The sequence below is a fragment of the Bombus flavifrons genome, chromosome 8, assembly GCF_040668555.2.
Source record: "Bombus flavifrons isolate JBK064 chromosome 8, iyBomFlav1_principal, whole genome shotgun sequence".
Lineage (NCBI taxonomy): Eukaryota > Metazoa > Arthropoda > Insecta > Hymenoptera > Apidae > Bombus > Bombus flavifrons.
The window spans coordinates 6,039,955-6,065,395 of record NC_138449.1 but is presented as its reverse complement, the minus strand read 5'-3'; the positions used below and the strand labels follow the sequence as shown (position 1 = coordinate 6,065,395).

Here is a 25,441-nt window from a genome sequence, read left to right as displayed (position 1 = left end):
CATATCAAACAAAATAAAAGCCTCCAAAGGTTGCAAGGGCCAGAGAGAATATTGAAATATTTTTACGCCTCTGGAGGGAAGAATTTTCTGTTAAAACCGTGATATTTCGCGATCAGCAACATATGGTTCGGAGAAGAATCAAAAAGGGAGCGTCGATGCATTTTGTAATGGTTTAAAAGTTCGTAATTATGGAGTTCAAATGTCACATGAATTTACGAAAATGTAAAAATATATATTTATATTTTATATTTATAAAACATTTTAATTTACGATTTGCTATGACTATATACAGTGACTGGTGGAAATATTTGAGTAATTACCGCAGAAAACTTTTATCGATATATACGTCATATGCATTTTATGAAACTGTAATGAAATATGATTATATATCAGTTAATATATCGATAAAATATGAAACCAATATAAAAATGTATATTTGACATAAATATGTATTTTATACCTTCTATTCGCATTTGTTTCAAACTTTTCGAGTATGGTCGTGATAGTGACGTCGATGAGACATTACAGAACTAACGAGATTTCAAAATGTTTTATACTGCAGATATGAAACATTCATAGAAAGTTTCTATACCTAAATGTTCAAACACTTCTGTTAGTGGATGTATCTTCAAAAACGGGAAAAACTTTAAGAAGCAGGCAATAAAGTTGTTGCTTCCATAAATATTATCATATCGTACAATTCATTAAACGATTCCCTTATTTCCTAAAGATTAATCGCCGTTAATATTCTTAGCCGCGAACGGTCGTAAGCCGTTTATTGTTCATCGATATATGTATAATATTAATTGCTGCCTTTTTCTCCGGCACAAGACTTTTTATACGTTTCATGCGTTTAACATTTCCTTTATAATTTCTTATCCCGTTTTTTCTTTCCGACATATCGATGCATATTTTTGCATCAAGCATGAGCACCAACGTACTGTATCAATTACCATGAGATTTAAATTTAACTAACCTCGCATACATACAGGAGCAGGAACTGCGCTTAAAAAAATTTTAATTGCGCCATAAAGATAAAGAAACGTTAAATAATCCTTTACGCTTGTCACGCACGTTCGTCGACAATTTTAATTAGACTTAATCGGCGAACCCCGTTCGATTCGTATCAACCCGCGTTCGTTTGTTTTTCCGACGCTGTGTCCATGAAAAGACCGGCAGAATAAAAACTCATCCGGCGTCGTTAGCCGAAGTTTGGTCTTTGATCGCGCTCATTAGCTTCGACTAGCCGGTTTAATGCACCAGCTACTTCAATCCCGCTCGATTTGCCTCATTAAACGAGTAATTTAAAATGCATCGAAACGCCACCTCCGCCCTGGTGCTCGCCCATTTCGCTGCCTTCTCTTCACCCCATCATTTTTTCTTTCATTGGTTTTCCTTTCCGAAGGGTTCCTGTCGCGTCGCGTCACCAGGTAAAAGTGACGCGGTGAAAGTTTCCATATATGTATACAGTGTGTTAGAAAATGTGGGTGATACTTAGAATTTAGAACACGTGGTTCTAAAAGACGAGGTAAGATGCACAAGATTGTCGATCGAAGCTTATTTTACAAAATATGTATCAGTTACAGTTTACAAGTTAATTTTGTATGAGAAACACTCTCGTAACAGTGCGAGTCAATAAATCAGCTGACGAATCTTTATTTCTATTTTACTCACATTTTATATTTCTTTTTCAAATTATGTTGATATCTCACGTATTATGTTGTAATTACACTGTGTAACAGGCATCGTATAAATACTTGTTACATATATTAGAAAGGGAGTTATTTGAATATCGATTCGTGTCTGAAGTCGTAAAAACCTTGTCTAATTAGTCAGGTTATTTGAATTCAAATGACTTGATATCAAGTGACATGTCAAATGAAAAGAAGAATAGAAAATTGAAAGGATATTTGAGGACAACTAACTAACAGATTTATGCTCGAGTTGCTTGAATTCAGATAATTTGACTAATCTGAACGAAGTTTAACTTGCAAATTTAGATGAAAAATAATAATCGACAAATTCATTTTAATTAATTTTTCGACGAAAATATGTTCCACGTCATGAGACAGCAATTAACTTCAGCCCTTCCGACGCCAACACTTCGATTTTCGCTTACCTTGCTAACCATGTTGCTGTCAGGGAACACGTTGATCGTCATCGGTGTCGGGTTCTTCGGTTCTTGGCCTTCCTGCAGCTCCTCGTTCTGTCGCCAGAAATAGTCCATGTGCGGCACGTCGAACCGTGCCGCGATGCTTGCGACAATTCCGTAAGTGTACGAACTCGAAGGACCGAAGATTGCTGCCACACCCTCCTCCAAAAGCTCACAGGCTGCAATGTTAAAGCGTGTTACCTCGGCTTGTCCGGTTCACCAAATTGCATCTTGTAAAGTGCACGAACGGGGCTATCTTGGAATTGGCTGCGGGACGAAGACCACTACGTAAGTTGCTATTCGAGGGAACGCGATAACCATGATGCTCGAGATTTGATAAATTTTGATCAGGTTAAATCCTGGTCGTTTCAAGAATATGCGTAGAAATTTTACATTTTGTAAGCACGGCACAAAAATGAGGAAAAAATAAAATAATGGTAGAAAACTAAATAAGGGTAATATTATTATACTGAATATATGAATTTTAATAATTTCCTAATTATCTTTAAGACTCGATTCATTTTCTATCTTAATATCGTAACATTTATAAATGACGTTTTGTATACAATACTTTAGTAATTAATGAATTTTTGTATTAGAATCCATTGAAATTTGTTAAGAAACATGAAATACACTGAAACTTTTCGTCCGAATTCAATGACTTTGAAAATGTGTATAATTTCAAACGAAAGTTAATTAATATCTTATTCTTCGAGTTCTTCGATATAAAAAGAGCGGTGCTCGATAGATACAATCGTATTAAAAATAATCTTATTACGCGCTTCAATTTCAAGGAGACAACAAAAAAAAGAGAAATTATTTAAATATCGAGTTGCATCGCGAGGCACAGACGTCCAATTACGCTTTATTATCGCTCCACCTCTCGATCAGTTCTCTTCGCGACAGGATTTAACGTGAAATTTATCGCGTCGATCGGATTCAAGGAGTTCGATCGCAAGAAAATCGTAGACTATCTTACTCGTTAGATTCTGTTCGTTTAGCATCGACGATGCTCGTCGCGTTTCCTCTGCAATTAACTGGAATTAAACGTTTAAATTTCTCGCGATCGATCGGTCGTATATGTTCGCTTGTTAATTGGTTCATTAGCAGCTTTGAACCTTTCTAGTCAGCTGATTTTGTCACGCGGCTATCTCGAATGTAAACTAAAAACGATTCGTAGTAAATGTACTTCCATTTAAAAGTCTTCCTATTAGGGCAGTTATTATAAAGCATGACTCATAATTTGTGGTTGAAGTCAGGGAGATTCTATATGACTTGGAATAAGGCAAAAATCGAGAGTAATGAAATTCGTTTGGAGACTGTTTGTGAGAAAATCGAGTTTGAAATTTCAAATTCTAGTATATGCGAATTTAACTAATTTCCAATTGAGTAGGAGTGGCTATTTGATAGCAAGTAATTCTATATACAAAAATATTTGTACCAAATTTAATTACTTTGTTTGACAATAAAGAAAATATTTGATGCTAAATTGTGTAATTAAAAATTTGTACCTTACAAGAAATACAAAGTTTCATTAGTCCTGTTTCAGTCTTTGAAATTTTATGTTTCAATCGTGTTTTAATCGTAGAGTATACATTTAATATTGAAATAAATCAATATAAACCAAATACTCTATTAAAGAAACAGCTAAAAACTTATTAGTTCGTGTGCATAATTATTAGAAAATTCTTAATTTAATTTGATTTAATTTAATTTTTTCGTCAATTTCCTATCCCTTTAAACAGCGTAGGTGAACGGAGATTAGGAAATACTTATGAGCAGTATGACTAGTATGTGCATATATATACATATATGTAGATATATATATATATATGTATTGAGTATTCATACAAACCAGCAGCGGCGGTCCTGAAGCTGTCGGTATTAACCTCTACCTGCTTTATGATGGACTCCAGCTTGAATGCGGGTGCGACGTGCTCGAATTTCGTCTTGTATATCGCCGATTGAAACGCAGCTATGTGCTCCTCATCGCCTGCATGAAAGATTGCACCTGACAACAACAGAAAACGTGACGTATCATCCGACCATTTTACCGGAGTCATTACTGGCAGATTATAAAGTCTTTTTTTTTTTTTAATTTCGGAGAGATTGGACAAGTATAAGATTTCAAAGAAATAACATAATTTCAAAATAATGTTTGCCGTTTAATATTTCTAAAGATTGCTGTGAGATTACCGCTCTAGTTTGTCAGCCTGTTGGTATCTTGGTGAATATAAAGTACGAATCTTGTTGCGTTTCAGGGACTGTTATTCGGGCGTTGTTTATAAATAGCATAAAGGAAACTGGGTAGATTGTGGTTTCATTTCAATTATGAGTTTCTTAGAAATTAAATTTTCGCTGTGAGAGAAGTGGCTGAGAACGAAATTTTTCAATGAACATATATCCTTACAATTGTGAGGAACAAAATGAAAAGTAGAGTAGCCGTAAAGTAGGTTAACTAGAACATCAAATTTTACGATATCGTAATTCTGCAGTTTGCAATTCGATTCCCAGTTTTGCATCCGTATATCAGCCATCTGACAATTACGAACTTTTGAAGTAGACGCGATGAACGTCGAAAACAATTCAATCAAAGGCAGAGCAATCGACTCACGTCAGGATGATCAATACGAATCGAAGGACAATCGAATTGATTGTTTTGTGAATGGTATATTAATATTCCATGAATAGCAAGATCAATTTCTCTTCAATTATCAAAAGTGTTTCGATTACCTATATTGATTGTGAGTTATGGGACTTCGATAAATCATAGAATGCAGCAAAGTTATGGTAGTTGAAAAATCGACAATTCCCTTAAGAAAACTTACAGTTAGCAACCCTTTAATATTGTCACGTAGCGTAAATACAATTTTACACGTCATACAAACGTGTCCTTCCACTTCGTTCAAATTCAGTAAACTAGAGCGACGAAAAATCAAGTTGCCTGCATTTACATTTGATCGGAAGTTGCAGGCAGGAAAAGGTCCCCAACCCTCGTCTGACAAAGCCGACGTCGACGTTTCTAATTAAATTCCGGCAGCGTGAAACACGGGATCGTTTCGTGGTGACGCGAACGAATTTTCATTCGACGAAACACCGGGGAACGATCGCTTTCTCTCGCAAGCGTTTCGACGTCGTTTCAGCCGAGGAAGACGACGACGACGACGACGACGACTTTCGAACTCGCTCGAGCGTGCCGGCGAAAGATTGGTCGAGATCGCGATGGAAGGCACAAGCTTCGACGAGATTGGACAATTTCTCGCCGGTGAAATCGCTTTCTTCCGGTAGAAATTCAACGACGTGCGAGCGAACGCCAATAAAAGAAACAGAAGTTTGAATTTATCCCGCCCGGCTGCTCGAGATCTACGGCTAATTCGTGTTAAATCGTTCTTCGTGGTTTCGATCACGTTGTTTGCTATCACCTCGTGTCTCGAGATTTCCTGTTTTCAAGTGAAAGGTAATCGATACAAAAGGATTTGGGAAATTTTCTGTGAAAATATAGGAGAATGATTGTAGTCCCTTGACAGGGTATTAAAATGACGAAGAATTTCGAACGAGCGATTTAGAAAACATTTCTTTACTCTGAAGATTCATACATTTATAACATCGGATGTAAAAAAAATGCGTATTGTTATCTTTTTATAGGAATAATTGTGTCGCGTATGATGATGTTTAAGATGCGAAATTTATACGACTATATCTGACTACTTGCACTGACTACAGTTTTGCCTAACCTTCCTATAATCCTTTTCTCGGGCTGCGAGAGTTGAAACGTACAAATTGTGAAAGGATTAAAATAGTATATTTAAAATTTCAAATGAAAGAATAATTCTTAAATATACTAATAAATTTTCATTTATTTCTAAGAGTTGTTTGAATTTCTGTAAGTGTGATAATATTTATGAATGAATATTTATGAATTTGGTCGAATGAAGATTGGTATAATGAGCATAGTAGATAATCCGTCAGATAATTAGGTACATCAGGTAACAAAAACATAAATTTCCAGGACAATGTAATATCTCAATCGATACAATTCAACTCTTCCTTCAGACATAAAAAAAAGGAAAAAAAAAACTAAAAATGTTGAACAATCTTTAAGAACATGTGTTTAAGAACGACAACGAATATTAAACATCGCTAGGATTATTCTAGTATCTACATTGGAGTAACTTACGAAAAATTGTATAAATGTGATAATTCGAACGCTGTAATATTTCAGCAAGATTCCAGTAGCGTGTGACGTCTATTACGTTAGCAAGTAAATCGCATTAAAAATATTGCGCGTCAGCAAGTACAAGTGGAAGCACGCGTCAACGCGGATTTTCGCGGTAAAAAGTCAGAACGCGTAGTTTTCACGAAATAATCCAAACAGATGCTCAGTTACATGCCTTCTGTTTTAAAACGAGATTGCGATATTGAATTCTGAATTACGTATTGTAGTTCGATATATTCTCATCGTTCTCTCGTTCACATTCGATGACTGATCAGTTTGAAACGTATAAAATTTTCGTAACAAAACAACGTTCACAAAGGACCAGATCAATTGCCTGTGTGTATCTTTTGTTTCATAGTGGCGCCAAATAAATTCGTAGAAAGCATTCGAGACTGAAGAGATACGAAAAAATCAGTGGAATGTCAAAAAGAAACAATGTCAAAAAGAAACAAATATTTTCGATGAAATATCAGTCGTTAATTCGAATCATTTAATGTTTCAACATCGAACCAGACAAATTTCTGTATGCATAACACTCAGATAAATCTCGTTTCATTAAATATTTTCAATTAAAACGAATTTATTAAACCCGTTTTTTTTCTTCCGTTATTTGCTGTTTCGCTACGATTGTCACGGTGTTCCGATTGAAATTTTCGCGCAACCGATACCAACTTTAATCGAAGCACCTACAGGCTTGATGAAAAATTCTGTATAAAAGAAAAACGGCGCCACTGCGTCGATATCGGTCTTCGAAACGCGCTCATTCGTGTTTCACGAATTTCGAAAATACTTTAACGCTGATACATTTTTTACAGGCGATCAATTTTTGATATACAGTCTTGTCTACAGATATTAAAACATTTACTGGTTTCATACGACGATTAATTTTTATATGTCGATTCTGATAGTACTGTAACCCAATTTGCGTTGCAAAAGTTTCAACTGAATTTGTTCAATAAATCTAAATGTGTATGTAAAATAGTTTAAAACGTGTATGGGGTCGAATAGTAACAAATATCATAATAATACGAATACTAAAATTAATTAAAAGCGGTGATCAACAGATAACAAATATAGGCAAAGGATTAATTTTATCATATCAGAAACCGATGAAATTAATTATTACTGTAATATTGAATACGAGTTTCGTACAATTTAATGTTCCGGAAATGATACAAATTCTTAAACCCGTCAATAATTTCATCTAATGAATTTCTAGATTTACTTTAATTTTCGTGAACCTATCGGTACGATACGTCATGCGATCGTTTGCATAATTTTTTCTATTTTTCACGCGTACTTTTATACAAATCCATCGACGAAGAATATCGATAACAAGCAGTGTACGTCGGTTTCACGGTCGAAACTATGTCCCATAGGAACGTTCGAAATCTATCGACGTTAATAATAAACGCGACGTTTAATGCATATTTTGTCATGCTAATTATATATTTGACATGTTACTGGATTGTTATGCACGCCCGCGCGATCTCACGAGTATATAGAATAGGTTTGGTAAACGGGATCTCGACATCAGTCATGAAGATAATTTCAATCATTCAGCTAACACAGGATTACGCGGCGAACCCATCAGCCAGTGGTCAAACCTGACTGACTGGCAGCCCACTACATGTCCAGTTTCATATCGATACTTAGACACAGACTCCATAATCTCCGGCCAACTGTGGTGATTCGACGCCCATGATGGGATTACGCCGACAATAATGGCTCCTGATTGTCGTGAAATCAATAAGTGCTGGTGGATTGCCACGTTTAGTGTTCCCAGCAATATTGTTTCTACAAGAAGAATCGTTAAGATTCGATTTTCTATCGGGTTTCGAAATAGAAGACGAATCGAATGTCAGACGATTGAGAATTCTCCGATGTAATATATGGCCATTTATATGCGGCAAATCATGCGGTAGAAATTCGTAAAAATTGTAATAATCGCGATAGAGAGAACGATGAAAAGATAAATTAAAATGAAAATGATTTTCGGTTATCGCTAGATCGTTACATAAAAATGTGAGATAAAAGTGAGGGAGAATTGGTATGATTATTTTTATGATAACTCGATCTTTACCTTGTGTTACGTGCGCAAATAAAAATTGCGGAAATAGAACGTATTTATATATAGCGATAGAATAAGCATCTTGAAACAATTTTGTGCATTTCCCTTTACCGGCTTATCCGCTTTGACCGCCGTGTTCCTTTTTTCTTATCTTGTACTTAACATGCATAGAAATTTCGACGATGAATGTTGTTATTCAAAACAGGGTGCCGTGTTTGTTCTTTCCTTTTGGTGATGCCACGGCACGTGGGTTTGATGTAATCTGATTTCCATGAGATTAAAGGCGTTGCAAGGAGCATGACGAATCGAAAACCTGGATACAATCTGTCTCAATTTGCTGGGTTAACATTGCGTTCCTGAGTCATATGGCGCCGTAAATTCGAGCCTGTGACACGAGGATGGTGAATGGTCTGGTATATTGCGAATCAATGGAACGTGATGCTTCTTCGTTTAACGAACTAGACATTTACCGTACTATCATTAGAGAGAAAAAGATGGAAGAGAATTAATTAACGTTTATTAAATTTCACAGTAAATGATGTAGGGATTTTATTTATTAAACAACTCAAACCGGTATCGTTCATTACGATAATTTGAAGGTGTAAAAGTATAATAACATAGTAGAACAAACAATAAAATAATAGATTCAGTAAAAATATTATTTACAATAAATAATTGCATTAAAATCTCGACAATTATTCCTATCGCTATGAAGATAGTCACGAATTATTGTATGCATTACAATAGCGTAATCATTTCTAGTAAATTATTATTAATCTCCTATTTCCTCAACAACTTTGGTCTTTACATTATATCATGAGAAATTTATTATTCTACTCCAACGTTAATCTGTCATTTTACGTATACGGTGCTACGTACGCGATATTGACTTTCTGCATGTTACACTCATTGTTTGATCACATACACTTCAATTAGCTGCGACACTAACATGTCATACCAAACTGGTTAATGCATCATGTCTTCTTGAAGTTCTCCGTTATCAATGCCTTACTTGAAGCCTCGACAGACAATCACTTAAGACTAATTTATTATAAATTAAATGAAACCCAGAGATTGATCGATAATGAGAAATAACTCGAATAGCTTCCAAAATACATTTCAAGAAATTATAGGAAAATAAGTAACGCATGGATTCATCGCGAAAAGATTTGTCGAATTTTGCAACATCCATTTTCAATATAATTAATTATGATGGGCAAAATAAAGATCATTTTTAAATGTTTGAATGTAGACAATAATTTTCATGCTCTTCTTTAGGCGTTATAGCTACGAATATACATAATTGTCTATTATTCCCAATTAGATATAGTTTCTAGTGAACTTTTAAATAAATAAATTGATAGATAGTAAAGATAAACGTTGCTTATAATCGCAGAAGGGTACATACGACTTCTAGATACCATGTACACTTTTTTCACGAAGTGTTACAAATTATTGCAATTTATTTTAAATTTACAATAAATATTGGGCCTTCGTCTGATTTTTAACTCGCCATGGAAACTATTTTTTGAGAATTCATTAACCGTTTCAAAGCACGTATTATCATTTTTTGATAAAATAAATACTACACAGTACATCTTTATCATCCTTATAAATATGTTAAATATTATAAACTCATTACGAGAGCGATTAATGAAAGTAACAACCCCTAAATCTACAATAAACACGGTCGAAATTATTATGCAATGCAATTAGTTGTCAGAATGAGTTAATTAGCATTTATTTACACCGGTGCGGTGTGGCGTGTTGGAAACACACCGCGGGCCAACCAAAGCATAGGAAGAGGCTCTCGCAAATTCAACTGCTCGTATTTCGAGCCGATGTGTCGGTTGTTTCGCACGACTAGAACCTAAATGCTGTCGGTATTACACGGAAGAAAGGATGGTTGCGTGGTTGCGGATAAATCCAGATTTTCGACGATTAGAAACAGTCGACGACCAGGACGGGACGCAACGACCAAGCTGCATACTGGTTGTACGATAAATGTGAACTTACTGGAACGTCTTAACGTCTCGGAAATTGTTCTCCAGCAGCTGTGGTCAACCAAGGAACGAGCAGCGCTACAGGCAAATTGTAATTGTAGTCGTACTGTGCACATAAGATAACGTAAGTAGACGGGACAGAGTCTCTTCGAATGAATAAAATACATCGTTCTTTGTATTGGTGATAATGACAAAATCCGCAATCACTTAGTTGCCAACCCAATACGTGTCTAGTGAACACAAGTGACAAGTGACAAATTTTTTATGTGGGAAGCTTCGTTTGTCGTTAATATAAGATACGCTGATACAAGACTGTTAAAAAGTTGTAAATATTCTTCATCTTCCTATTATGCATCGTTGAACAGTAATTTGTCAACTAGGAACACTAGTGGATTGATAAATTACAAGTAATAGGTTATAGACTTTGTTGTTCGTATTTTACAATTTTATATCCAATAAGATAATTAGATAACTTGTTCGCAAAATTTACTACGAAATTGCAGTTTGTTATATCATTAAATTTGTAATGCAAGGAGATTCTTTAATACCTATATCTTGTAACTTGAGACTTCTAAAGTTTCATAGACAAAGAGTACTCGTATCTATTATTTCTATCGTGGTTCCTTTAATGGAAATGTAAAAACTGCTTCGGGAAATCATTACAAATAATTTACGATAACGAAATATCTAGCGTTTGATAGTAAATTGAATTTTCCTGAAGACTATCCGAATAGAAGAATGGCGCATCAAATGGAATCATTTTTTATGGATTCGCATTAAATTCTACACGTGCTGGATGCTTTGGGTGGATATCAGTCGAACGAACGTATCGTTCAGTGATCGATCATTCGCTTTTCCTTCTCTCACTCTTTTATTTCGCTGAACCTGCTCCATTCGCCTTAATTCCATTACGATTGATCCAGAATCGTGAATCGACCTGGAATCGATTAATTTTGACCTTGGATCAATCGACGATATATCCTGTCTGGGCGTGCAGATATTTTCGTAATGAGAAACTCGATAAAATTTCGCCGAATTCATGTAAAACCTCGCTATGGATAACTGAAACGATAACTTGGATAAATTAAATACAATCGACTGATGGAGAAACATCGTTCGTCGAAACAGACCGAACAATAAATAATGAAAGTTAATAATATGTGTGAAATTTCGCCAATGAAGCATGTGAATTTAATTAAAACGCTGTTATTTTTTCGCTCTCCTCTTGGTATCAATATGTAATGATCGGTTATGAACGAATTTATGAAACGCGATAGAAAATTCGATTGGTTGGTCGTCGAGTGCTTTTAATTTATTAAAACGGAATGTTTTTACTAAATTAATTCGTTAAAACACTGCCGGAACGTGATGGCTTTAAAATTTTAGCTTCTTTAATGTATTTTCGACCGAACCGGAGACAGCAGTAAATATTTGACGAACCGGAATTATAATTCATACAATTCCCATTCTATTGTTAAATACCGGGATTCTCGACCGTGTGTGAATTAAATAACAAATTGTTAATTTACAGGACATACCAAACTGTACAAGAGGACAAAAGCAAGAATTTTCACAAGGAAAATAAAATGACAATGCCGATAAAGCGGAATTAATTGAATTCCGAAATTATCCTGAAAAGTGTGACTCAGTGTGTTCTTACACTATACATAGTCTCTACACGTATAATCGTTTGTCTTTCAAAATAGAAATAGTACCTTCTCGAGATTCGATTGTTTCAAATAGCAATGCGCCAGTACTTCGTTCTGGAGTTTGAAATCCGCTTGTACAATATAATCTGAATACTTTGCAAATATAGAAAATAAAACATCACCTCTTATGAATAAGGGCAACTCCCCCGTCGAACGTATTAACGACTTTTATCTTTATTTTGAACATTAATAACAAAGAAAAATCGGCAGAAAATTGATTTTTGCAGAATAAAGGGAGAACAATGGTGGTCTTTGGAACCACAATATCCCGAGGCAAACGTGAATTTCATTCACTGTTCCGTTTGACCCGTCTGCTCGCAAAACGAGCCGTGGCACCTAGAAACTTTTCCATTCGAAGGCGAGGCGTTTGCAAGCGCCGCCACCGTAATCGAAAACGGAGCGGCGGCTGATCGATCTGCACCCTTTGTCTTCCCTATACTTTTGCCGGGCGAAACTTTCATCTCCTATCGCGTGATAAAAGTTCGGTCCAGCGACGGGCGATATGGAAAATCGATGTTGCGAACGTGACGTGTATTCGGTTGGGAAAAATCGACTAGGAACCCCAACCGATGCACCTGTCGAGGACTGACGCTGTTCAACAGGTCTTGCGAAAATTATCCTCCGTGTCAGTCAAACTTTTTTGCAATTATGAACGTTGCTTCATATCTCCTTGATACTCTCTTGGTTATAGTGCAATTCAAACGAATTAAGTTCGATATTTGACGAGGGAGTGTCAAAGAAAGAGATCCATTCCGGGAAATCGTCCATAAATATGTATTAGGATAGCTACTGATTTCATATGAAAAATGATAGTCTAAATTAACTCATACGATTTTTGTTTTAATATTATGGATACGTAATGATATCGTCATAATGTTATTATTTGTAATCACTGCAAATAGTAATTTTTCTATCACGCTTACACTAAATAACAATAAATCTCTTGTTTTATTTTATTAACTTTTAATTGCAAATATGTTAAAACAAGTTAGAATAATCATTGTTATTTAAAATAAATGCACTTGGAAAATTTACTTCTTGTAAAATATATTAATACTCACTGCGATTATTTTGTATTATACTCGTAGAGTATTTTTATGTGGCGAACATTCGGACAAGAAAAATAGAGCAATTTCCTTTAAAGAAAATGTGCAATCGCATCTCACCACCGTGTTTCGAAAACAAACCACGAAATCTACAAAATACACGGATAAACTTGGTTATACTGTCCTAAATAGTAAATTTTGTTAAATTATTGTTCTCTTTCGAACAAGAAGTTCTGTTCTCCCTCTCCTTTTTACAATAATAATTCATCGCACACACGAGCAACCAAAACGAAAGAAAATAAAAATTTCTAACTTACTTTATAAGACGAAGAAATTAAAATTTTATTATGCCAAGGCGTCCGTACGAAGTCGCAGCCTTCATTAAAATGTTATTCAGTAATTAAACATTCCAAACATGAGTTTCATTTTTCTTCTTTCACTGTTTTCATTCGCCGCGTTAATTAAGCGGAATATTCGTACGGAATAATAAAAAAGGAAAGACGCGCGTTCGAGAAATGTATGTAATAAATACACGGTAGCAAACATCGTGCGAACTGCGAACTATGAAACGAAATCACGCGCTTTTTCTCCATTCTAGTTTCGCCTGTGTCCTCGTTGATACGTTGCGTAAACGCGGATGGATCTTGGTGTCACGGTTGACACAGGTCCCGGCTGTTTTTTCATCCACGGAACAATATTATTCCGTCCAGAGGAGCGTCTCGAAAAATCGAATAATCAATATCTACAACGTGATTCGCCATCTCTGTTATGGAAATCGACCACATCCGATATATCGTCTATACGTATATCTGTAGATATATCTATGTGGGTCATCAGCTTCCGGTGAATGCGCGACCCTCGTTAAATCGATTGAACATACGATGAAAATATTTGCGGTCAGTATCCGGTCCGCGTTTGCGGTTCGAAACACGCTCCCCTGTCGATTATTTCACTTTAATTCGTTGCAAAAATCGACCGAAATTTAATTATTAGAAGGGTGTCTCCGCAAATGCGACGAAACTCTTTGATCGACTGATTTGATTGCATTCCTTTGTGTGTCTAAATATATATGTTAAACATGTACATATAGTAGGTTAAAAAAGAAAAAAGAAAGACGATGACAATGTTTGATTACTTTAGGCGCTTCGTACAAGACAAATGGCTTTCAGGAGGGGCAAAAGTTATACCTTTTCTAGTGTCACGTTGCGTATACAGGGGAGAAAGTAACAAGTCATTAAGAGGATCTGGCTTCGTTCAAGTGCAAGAAAAACTTCAGCAGAAGAAAGTGAACTGCTGTCAACCTTGGCTCAAGAGTTCGCACGTGGAGATAAAGTTTCGTGGAAATGACGATACTGCTTCACACGTGTCACCATATTTTATAAACGTCTTAATGAAAAGAAGAAACTTCGTGTATAAGTGATACTGGATTTTCTTTTTTGATCTCCGATTCCTATTTTGATATAGTTTATTTCGCCTGACGAAAGAAGTGTAAAATTATTTGAGACGTTTTAATCTTGCTGTATTGTAGGACAGTTTGCAAGTAGTTATTTTATAAAAGATTTTAAAGTGTTTTGTGCAAGTATCGTTCTGAAGATTATAGAAGACAGGTCAGTTCCAGAGTCACAAAGGTGGAAAGCGACCAAAGGATACGGATCTTTTGTTACCTCTGATACATAATCTACGACGCAAGTTAATAATTTGCGGAGCCGGCGAGTTTACGACTGCATTAAATTGCAACTACATCGCTTCCTGAACGAGCAGAGAGTTAACGGCAACCTTTATGGCATAGTCCTTCGTTTCAGTTGTACGTACAGCCCTCTGGTGATAGCGAGAACTATACGGAAGTTTTCTAAGAAAATTGTCTCACGTCCTCACACGGTTGGCCGTTTTTCGTTCCAGCCGGAGGTGGTCGAAGAAATTGAAAATAAGCGAGACGCCTTTTAGCTGTCGCTGCTGGCGTCGACTTACACTACTTTAAACTTCTTGATGAAATGCCATTGCCATCACGAGCAACGTCGCTTTCATGAAAATAGTAATTTAAGGTTTACATATGTTCGCAAACACCTTAAATTTTGAATTGCATCATCTGTTTGTTGTTATTTAATGCTTACACAAATCCAAATTTGTCATTACTCTTTGAATATTTTTTATGCTTTTACATATAGTTGTGCAATATTTCTGTGTACTTTTCCAGTTTCTGTATATTTTTCAGTTTTCCATAAATCCATTAATATCTGCAGTGTACTAACAATATTAGTCAATCGACAAGTGACAAGCCGTAAATTGTACATTTTTATTGATAAACAATTTTTTACAATTTTACGGCATGATATTGAGCAAAAGAATCATCCGACTTGTAAGTCATAAAATTCTCTTGTTAAAACTTTACTCGTTTTAATCCCCTGATATATTACTGTTAACTAAATTTATTAGCACCGGTAACTTGCACTAATTGTTTGTCAAATTTCAGTAGACTAGTTAGCAACATACGAATTAAAAAATTTGTATCATAGGTAAAACTAATAACAAGGCAATAACATTAAGAATTAATATTAGAACTTCTTCGTAAAATTTTATGAGAACTTATATACATACGTGTTTTACTCGAAACTAAACTTCAACTACGAACTCGATTTTGCCCAACATGCTTGTCATCTCCATTCTACGCTGGAGAATTGTTCGCACTTGTACGAACTGCTTAATAATTGCTAAGCTTAACTATACGTACTTCGGAGAGTACTTCAGATCATAGCGTCTGGTATCTTGAGAATTATTCTTACGAACATGCTTCTCTACATATTGCTCTATAAATCGTTAATATTTCAGACTCAGCTGAAAATTCTGTTACTTTAAAATAATAATAGAAGGATAACAAATTTTACTACATATAATCTTGTGATACCATAATTTTTACAGTATCAAAGAGAAAATATCTGTTAAATTAATCGTTCTCGGACACAACCACGTCATTTTCTACACTATTTTTTATACGAAATAAAAAAATTCACTGATTCGTGCATAAAAAAAGAAATGTAATTCTGCTTCAGCAAATATCAACAATATAAAAAATTCGAAAAAAGTGATCTCGAGGGAGAAAGTCAAAGATCAGAATTATTCATGTCGCTGTTCAACTACTGCTTTTTCCTGTTACAATTTTTTTTTATTGATTAAAGCAACTAAAATATTAACGAATTTGAATTAACAAAGAAGAAATGTTTACTCTAAATCTTAAAAATTCCCTCGTAAAAATTCGTTATGCGTTGCATTGAAAAAAGAAAGAGAAGGAACTACTTGGTGTACAAAAAGCAGGAAGCTGTATGATGTAATTCTAATGGAGTATAGTTGCGGGATTTGCTTAGTTCAACTCGGTCAAATCGCGGGGAAGTTAATTTCCGCAGGACACTAGTTGAACCGCGCACTCGTTCATACGCTAGCCAATGGTATCTTCTGTTAGATGGAAAATCAAGCACACAAAGCCCCGAACGCGGACGTTATTGCTCTGCACGAAGCTTTCGTGCTTCTAGCTTCGCGCACACTTCATAACTGCTGTGTAATTGTTTGGGAACGGAAATTATGAAAATTCGTGCCGCTATCTGAACGGGTCGCAGCAAATTTAACCGAGAGAACTTTCGACTCGCGTGAAACTACTTCGACCATTAGAATCCGATAAGACAACGTTATTTGATCATCTTTATTCATCAACCAGTGAAAATTCATTTTATATCGCAATGATTTTTTATGGGGAATATGTAAAAAACTTTAATTACTTCTCGGAAAAACTGTCACAGGGAAAGATTAATGTCACCGTCAAATTCCACTAACAATGATAATCACCCCGAAAGAAACTCATTTATTAAACAATAGACTCATAAATCTTGTTTCAGCTTGACAAAATGGGCTAAATTTTATTTGCTTTTTTCATACATAGCGGTTACTCTGAATTAAACAAACCAAATGTGATCTCTGTTGTCTTTTAACCCCGTGGTGATCCTAGAATTTCTATAATCTTGATTTCGTGTTAACAAATAAAATGAATTCGTAACGTGTAAAATACTGGCATTTTGTACATATAATGTTTAGGAAGTTCATAGAATGCATGTCGTTTTCAGGCAAAGCATGAAATGCCTGTGTTATTTTAATATATTTGTGGCGGATCGGTACCAACAGGACGCCGACAGGTCGAGGCATCAACGCGGCGCAACACCTCCCGGCCGATCCGCGGGTACCAACCGCCAACACCAGAAGGCTACAACGACGACGACAACGAGTCTGTCTATCTCGCTAGCGGTCGAATATGCGGGTGCACGATACAAATACCACACCTAGCGAGACTCCCTCTACGTCTAAGGCAGGGACTACCGGGCATAGCCTTACTGACGAGTCCACCGGTAGTCCTGGGACGAAACGCGAACTCTCTTTTCACCTAGCTCCAACCACGCCTCCTACATATTTTATACTTTCCTTAGGCATTGTATATGTCGGAGATGAAAGGACACCCCGGAGCCTTCCCTTTGGAACTTCGGGAAAATCCGTAAAATTGTAATGTGAAGTCTACCATAACCATAATTAAACAATTGTCGTCATTCTATCCAATTGTATTTGTTTGAGATTTGTGATAATGAGCTTGGGCTCGAGGCGACAATCAGTCACTGAACGTAGCCACGGTCACGGGATGAACGCTTTGTCTAACAAAGGTATGGAATAATTCTATAACTCTCCTTAAAAGAAATATTTGTAGCGGCACGCGACAGTAAACATTCCAACGGTTTCTGTTCCGTGGCTCGCCACACGCAGACCCTATTCTTTGGTTATGATGGTTACCAGATGCTGACGCATCTCCACAGTACATGTTCAGCTAGCCTGAGGGCCGTTATAAATATTAAGATTTAGTTATCTAAAGTCCTTTGAACAGACAAACAGTCTTTGTCCCAACTACGGGAAGATAGGGGAGATCTATTTTTTCAACGAACGACGCTTCCCGCTAGCAACCTTCCCTCATGGACGGCTAACATCTTTTTCTAACCAATAACATGGAAATTGGCCAATTAACAGCAACGTCAATTTCCCTCACTTTCCGAACGAAGGCTATCCTCGACGAATCCAATGATCTCGTGTCCTTAGACACACCCCATCATAGTTTTCCTTTGCAGCATCATCGCGACGGAAAGTCATTCTCTCGTGAGATCGTATTAGCGAGTAACTTATCGTCTTGGATATTCCAACTTATCGGTGGATATTCCACGTTTTAACAAAGAGTTAGTTTAGTAATACTTGCACCGTAGCCAAGCAAGTCGAGTACGACTTGGGCTTTGGAAGAAAGCGCATTCTGTTATCCCGTTGATCGCGGATTCGTTATTGGACCTAGGATCATTGTCATTAGCTTCTCGAGTATCTAATTACCACGGTTACGTGTCAAATTCTGTAATAGTCGTATTTGCACTAGGCAATGTTTTCTCTATTGCATAACAACAATGTGTAATCCAAATGAAGATTTGTTTCACGTCCCTAACCCTAATCATAATGTGAACCCGACATATATAATACTTGTGGAGGCTTACGTGTAGAAGATGGTTGATCGTGAGATTTATTAGACGAGATTGCTCGTTGTTGAAACCGTTAAGTATATTTAAAATGTTAAATAAATAAATACAGTTACTGTTCGCAAAGATGCTCGTACTAACGGATTCGCAAAGACAGTGTATAAGTCGCAAAATAAGATCGTTAATAACTCATTGATAACTGATCGATACTCGGTAGATACTCGTAGATACTCGTAAATACTCGTAGATACTCGATACATACTGATTTGCGCGACTAACTGATAACTGATAGATAACTGGTTCTAACTGAACTGCTTACGATCGCGTCCGTTTATTTACACTGGTCGGGGGAGAGCTGGAAAATTCAAATTCGTCTTCGCTTGACGGTTGCACGTAGCGGCGATATTGTTTAGCCCGGAGTTTATTATTACGTTATGTGTATCCTAACGATATTGATACTCCGAGGCAAAACAACAACATGACTTGAATTGTCCTCTAGCTCATGTGCCGCTACATACCTAGGCATTATACAGAACGACGAGCAATGTTCAGGCAAATGGAAAAGAGATATGAAAAAACTTTCATTGAAAAGATATGTGGCAAAAACAAAGTATATGGGCAATGAAAGAAGTAAAGCACAAAGAATTAAAATACAAAGTACAGGATCTTCTTACTGAAAAAGTAACAGAAAAGGACGAGAACTGCACATAAAAGGATAGTACACTTCACTCATTTTGATAAAATTTAAGCATCTTGTAAAACTCAACATACTAAACAACTATATCCTATGCATATAACCGCCGCTTGGTTTTAGTTTCTCAGATATTCGGCAAACACTGTCGATGCCATTACAGTGAATTCTACTTATAATTGTGTGTTCGTGACAATTATGCGTTATGAGTTAGTATTGGTTGTCGGTCGCCTTACCGCGGCCAGCTACCAACTCTCACAAATACGTTGCTACGGTAGTACAATTATAGGCAAAATTAACTGTGATAGTACAGACAGTTTTTGCGAATATCTCGGAAACCAAGACTAAGCGTCGGTTACATTTATAAGAAAAAATAGATCAAAATCTTCACTAATTATAAAAACGTCTTTAAGACGAGAATTTTATACTCTACCGGTTTGCCTTTTGGCAGTTCGTAGAATGTCCAAGAAATGTGTAAAATATTAAGTGTTTGATACTTTGTCGTTTCACTTATGGTATTCTATAAATTTTCTAGACGTTATATAACATAATATAACATAAGACGTTGCCGGTAACATACATCCTAAATAGTAAAATATTTTATTGTCGTGACCTTTAAAATGTATCACTGGTGTACTTTTCGGCGAGGTAAGGGTCGCGACGAGGATGATCAAAGCCGCGATCGTGCTTATTTCAGAAACAGCTGGAATAATAGGTCGTGTAATTAGATCCATGGTATGTAATTGTTGCTTTGTCACTATAGCGCGGACTAGCGGTGTGGCCAGTTCATTACACGTCCGGATAAGCGACGTGCCGTCCGCTCCTTCTTCCATCCCCTTTGAGCTCTCGTCCTCTGTTTCGCTAAGCCCTTATCCGGGCGTAGATTACTGAGTTTCCAAGTCGATGTACCCACCGCGTACGGCAGAATTTAATCGAGAACCAAGGCAAGTTAACGCTAGACGAGAGGTTCAATCGCGCCGGTTTGACGAACATCGAGCTGACGCCTGTCTCGCCGCGAGACGAGAAACAAAGGGCGAATCGGATAACGAGGGATGGAGAAGATAATGATTTGGATCAGAACTATAGTTTGAGAGTTTATTTATTTGCCAACTGGTGATTAACTGTCGATAGTGCCGATCAGTTCGTTGATGAACGAGTAATAAATAAGAAAATTAAGCAATATGAAGCTTGACTTTGTCTTGCAAGAAATTCAAGGATAGTTAAGAATAGTGAAAATGGAAAAAATAAGTAATATTATATGCACTATTATATTCACGATATTATATGAGTAGTTATTCAATCTTAAAGTACATCAAACAAATCTTAAAATCATAATAATTTGTTAAAAATCTGTAAACATTTGGAAACATGGGATGATAACTCAGCTTCTATCCTACGGCATTTTACGTACTATTCAAAACCTACCGTAACACATTGACTCTCGCCATCATAGATATTGAGTTTTAGAAGTTCGATAGCGAGAAAATCGAGTTCTGTAGAACTACGATATTCTATATCAAATCCGCTGGAATCAGATCGTTTATATCAAGATCCACGTTTTGTAGACACGCCGTATTTCATAAATCTTGAATCATTTATTTTACACTACGCAACTGTATCGGTTACGAATTTTCTACGCTGAATTCTGTGAGTTGTGATCTGTATGTGTCGATATTATAAACACAGTGAATCGTTTGTAATGGAATTCACCATTTCAGGTTTCCTGATATCATCTCCAACGTGCGGTCGTCTTTGAATCCCTGTAAAGCTGAGTTGTTTAAGTTCTACAGCACCTTTCGTTCGCCGTGGGGAATCAAGTTGAGTTCATAGCCGTATTTAGTGAAGTTTGTTCACAGTAATTCTGTTTATTCGCGAGTTCACTCAACGGTGTTCAATTATAATAAAACAAAACGCCAAGAATTATTGTTCATTTTTCACAAGAATTAAAATAAATATGGTTCATTTAATAAAAGAGTTGTTAATAGAACGAAAGAATTATTCCGGTGAAGAAATCTGGGTAGGAAGAGGGTGTCAATATGTGAAGTTGTTATCTCGGCTCGTTTTAATTGAAATTTTTTCAACGGCTGCGCGAATGAGTCAATAAGCATTGGCAGCAACGTCGCGTATAAATTTTATTGAAATTCATTCGGACAAAAAGTGAATTGTTTCGCATATACCGGGAGAGGGGTCAAATAAATCGCCGGTAATAAACGAGGCGGCACTTGTTGCTTTTAAAAGGCATTTAATAAAAGTTTATCAAACATTGTCGCATCCTGCCTCCTGGAAGCAAATTTCCTTCCATTAAACTTTCCAATTATTCCACTACGTATTAATTTATACATTGCCAATTTTTATATTTCATATTTTATCTAGCAGCGGTGAAAAGCCGAAGCGTTTTCATACACATTTCAATTCTGCCCCTCACGAAGCTTGTATCTTACTTTACTTGTATTTTCCCATTTTACATCGAAACGTGACTTCAGAGAAGTATCGATATTAAAAAAAAGACTACAAGTTTAATCTTTCATGTGCTATTCTTTTATCTAAAATTTTTAATTAAAACAATACTTCAATACCTTTTTATGAAAATTGCGGTTCTTCTCTTCCAGAAGTGGTGTTGAATGCAGAAGCTTGGATTTAAAAAAGAGAGGTAAAGAAAGCAAGTATAAGACACGGATAAGTAAGAAAAGAAAGGGAAGTACATTTCATTTGAGACTTTGCTAATGGTCTTATCAATAAGACTTTGGAGTAAATCCATGCCTTGTGCGCTACGACAGAAGATTAGGCCAGGCCAATGTATTTACATGGACAGAATGGCTAGACGGCGACTTTTAAAAATTTACTATAAACTTTTCTGAAAACTACTGCATTAAGACATACACTGCTTCGATATATTAAATTTCCTCCTACCACGATACAAATTAGCAGCTTAACTGTTATATTCGGTTTGACGATTTTCTACGTATGCCACGTGACGTGATCGGCCGACAGTTATCTACAAATACACTGGTTATAAACACTGATAAACTAGAAGTCAATAAACTGATTATTATTGAATTACTAGTATAATAGCTTAATTCGGTGTATTTTATTTTCCCATAAAATAAAAGTAATAGTACAAGATGGGTATGAGAGCAATACATTCCGTGAAATACATTCTCAACTTGTTAACGAAAGCATATTACGTTTTTATTATTAGTATTATGGTTAGTAGTCTGGTTAGTATTCTATAAAACACGGAATCTTCGAATTCTCCGTGAAATTCCGACAAGCATTGATGACATTCAACTACCAACGACGAACCCATCCCGCTTGCTCTCGTCTATATTGTCGGTCGGTGGCAAACAAAATTTGCATAAAGCTGTTAATAGTACCGGATAATGGTCCAGGACGGCTGAAAGCATCGCCGTGGCCAACGAAGTGAAACTAGCCCGAAGTGTCGCGGCGCATTAAGCGAGAGTTGCGTCTGTAAAAGGGCTACTTTGAGGTCTTAACGGCGTTCTCGTTGCCTTTCACAGGATTTCTAGAGCTTGTATATGAAAAATAAAATAAAGCCGACGCAGCGTATCCCGCTAGTCTCAGCCCAGATCGTCGAATCGATAGTACCCAATCGACCGGAACCTTTCGCGCGCTATTCAAAAGGGGTAGCTGAGAGTGGCCGCTTGTATAACTCGATAAATCCTGTACAGACATTTCGTAGATTGAATCTCGCCTGGCTACGCAGACAGATTAAATGTACATAGAAACGTCTTTATTCGTTGGCTTTCAAGATTTCTTGTATTCTGGTTCTATTGTTCCATTTGTTATTGTCTACGAAAATCGCACTGCGGATATTTATGCGAAACCAGACTTTCATAAATACAATTAAATAAATTTGGTATTTTTTAATTTCACACAAATCCATATAAATTCGCAGTGATAATGTTTAGTTACGTATTTCAACCGAACAGTCAAGCATTATGGAGCTTAAAATCGTTAACAATATAACGAGTTAGTTATTCTGTGATAAATTAATGGAACAGCTTGGAAATATTTTTACTCCGATTTTCTTTTCTTGGTTCTTTTACGTTTTCCCATTTTCGCTACAGAAATTTTTGAGCAAATAATAAACATATAGACGAACTATTAAGAAGATTTAATGAACACTCAAACAGCACACTTTGGTCCGATGTTTTTCTCCGAATGCACAACATTTGGAAATCTCGCCGTTACCACTTAGCCGTTTCGAATTGCTAATTAATCCTACAATTTGTCCACGACGAAAATTGCATAACACATTTTAATGACGCATCAACGTTTCAACCGGCCTCTTTATGGAATCATTTCGGATCGTCAACGAAAAACCATGAAATACCACGTTATTGATATCGTTGCTGGCAACCGTGGCTAGCAGCTCGAGATAATATAATCTCGTATTAGTACACCGATCCATTTAATGTTTCATCAATTAAAACAACATTACAATGGCATAAATTGTAAAACATGGTTGGTTATTATGTGGGATAGTCGCACCGGTTGCTATGGTAGTGGGTGCAGTTGCCTATGATAATCATCCCCTGTGCCTGCTTTATTTATAACTACATTAAAATTTAACAGTATTCGACTGGTATAGAGCGTGGCCTCGTAACCCAATGTTACTAACCGTGTCCACCTTGAATCTTTTAATAGAAAAATAAGCAAACATCGACAGAGAGTCGCAAGTCCTGTGTGCGACCGCTTGTGAAAATTCCTCGTGACTTTTTACGAGCGTCCTCTTAAAGAGACTTTTCCTTCTGGAAGGAAATTTACTCTCGTGTGATAGCAATAGAAACATCGTGATAGATCTTTAGAGCTAAAGCTAAGAACGCTTTATGTATGCTGGAAGAAAAACAAACTATATGTACTTTTACATTACCGCTTATAAGTATCAAGACACTTTATTCGATTTTGGCAATCGTTTACGAATATTAATGAAATGTAAAATCTGTGAATCAATAGCCTTTTGTCTTTCGAAATTGAAATATTGTTTTTCTGAGATTCAATTATTCTAAATATCGAATTACTTATGCTGATACATATTCAAATTCTATGACACTTATTCTGCAAGTTAAACACTTTGTAAATATAGAAAATAAACTAGTGTATTGGTAATGACTTGTATAATTTATATAATTTATAAGTATACATATATTCGATTGAATTTCATCGTTAGATAACTTTTAGAACTTTGAAACATGCTCAAACGAATGTAAAATAAGTATAGATATTTTCCTTACTGAAATGAAGAAGAATTAACGCAATCTCGTAATCCCAGTCGGTATCTCATTAGCGAAATGTTGCAAATAGAGAGAGACGTTAAAGTCACGAAAGTCGCAGTATCAGCAAGAAAAGCCATGTTACTTTAAACATAAACTTTTAAAGCGGTCATAATCCCGATTATCATTTGTGAAATAATCTTGGACAGCATCGTCTCCCTTAAACGATCGAATAAAACGGCGTTGACTATTTCGAAGAATTTTATCTTTGATCGTTATACCATTCGAAAGAAACCTTTACCAAGAAAATTTTATAAAAAGATGTCGAACTACTTCGTCAAAGAATTTTCAAATGACGTCGTTGTTTTCGATGGTATCGTTTATAGCAGGTCATTTCATAAGTAATATTATCGTTGATACCAAATGAAAATAAAGAATTATCTGTTGGCAATTGATAAGCGAGGAATCTTTCTCTATTATTTATAACTCTTTATCTTGAAGTTTTCTATTTCAATTTTATAAAATTCTGATAATAACAATTTTCATTTAAACTCACATCCATTTTACGCGTACGCAAACAGTATTATACACTTATGAAATAAACCAATATTAATATTAGTATCTACAACCAGGTACTCGAGTATAGATTCTTACATTGCTTCTATCAATTTGTTATTTTTTAATAAAAATAGCGTAAAATCACTTTGAATTCACATTATTCGAACATATTTACATCGAAATTTATGCAAACCTTTGAAATATCAAAATTTCAAACTAAT

General features: G+C 36.0%; 1 protein-coding gene across 2 annotated transcripts in view; it reads right to left on the bottom strand.

Annotated features, from left to right (window-relative positions):
- Window positions 1-25,441, bottom strand: part of LOC138182836 (glutamate receptor ionotropic, kainate 2) — a 149,232-nt gene that overhangs the window by 22,257 nt on the left and 101,534 nt on the right. For both annotated transcript variants that reach the window (XM_069119105.1, XM_069119106.1), the window contains exons 3-4: window positions 4,008-4,163; window positions 2,120-2,331 (exon numbers count right to left, since the gene is read on the bottom strand). In XM_069119105.1, the coding sequence (XP_068975206.1) occupies window positions 2,120-2,331; window positions 4,008-4,163 (368 nt within the window). The remainder of the gene's footprint in view (window positions 1-2,119; window positions 2,332-4,007; window positions 4,164-25,441) is intronic.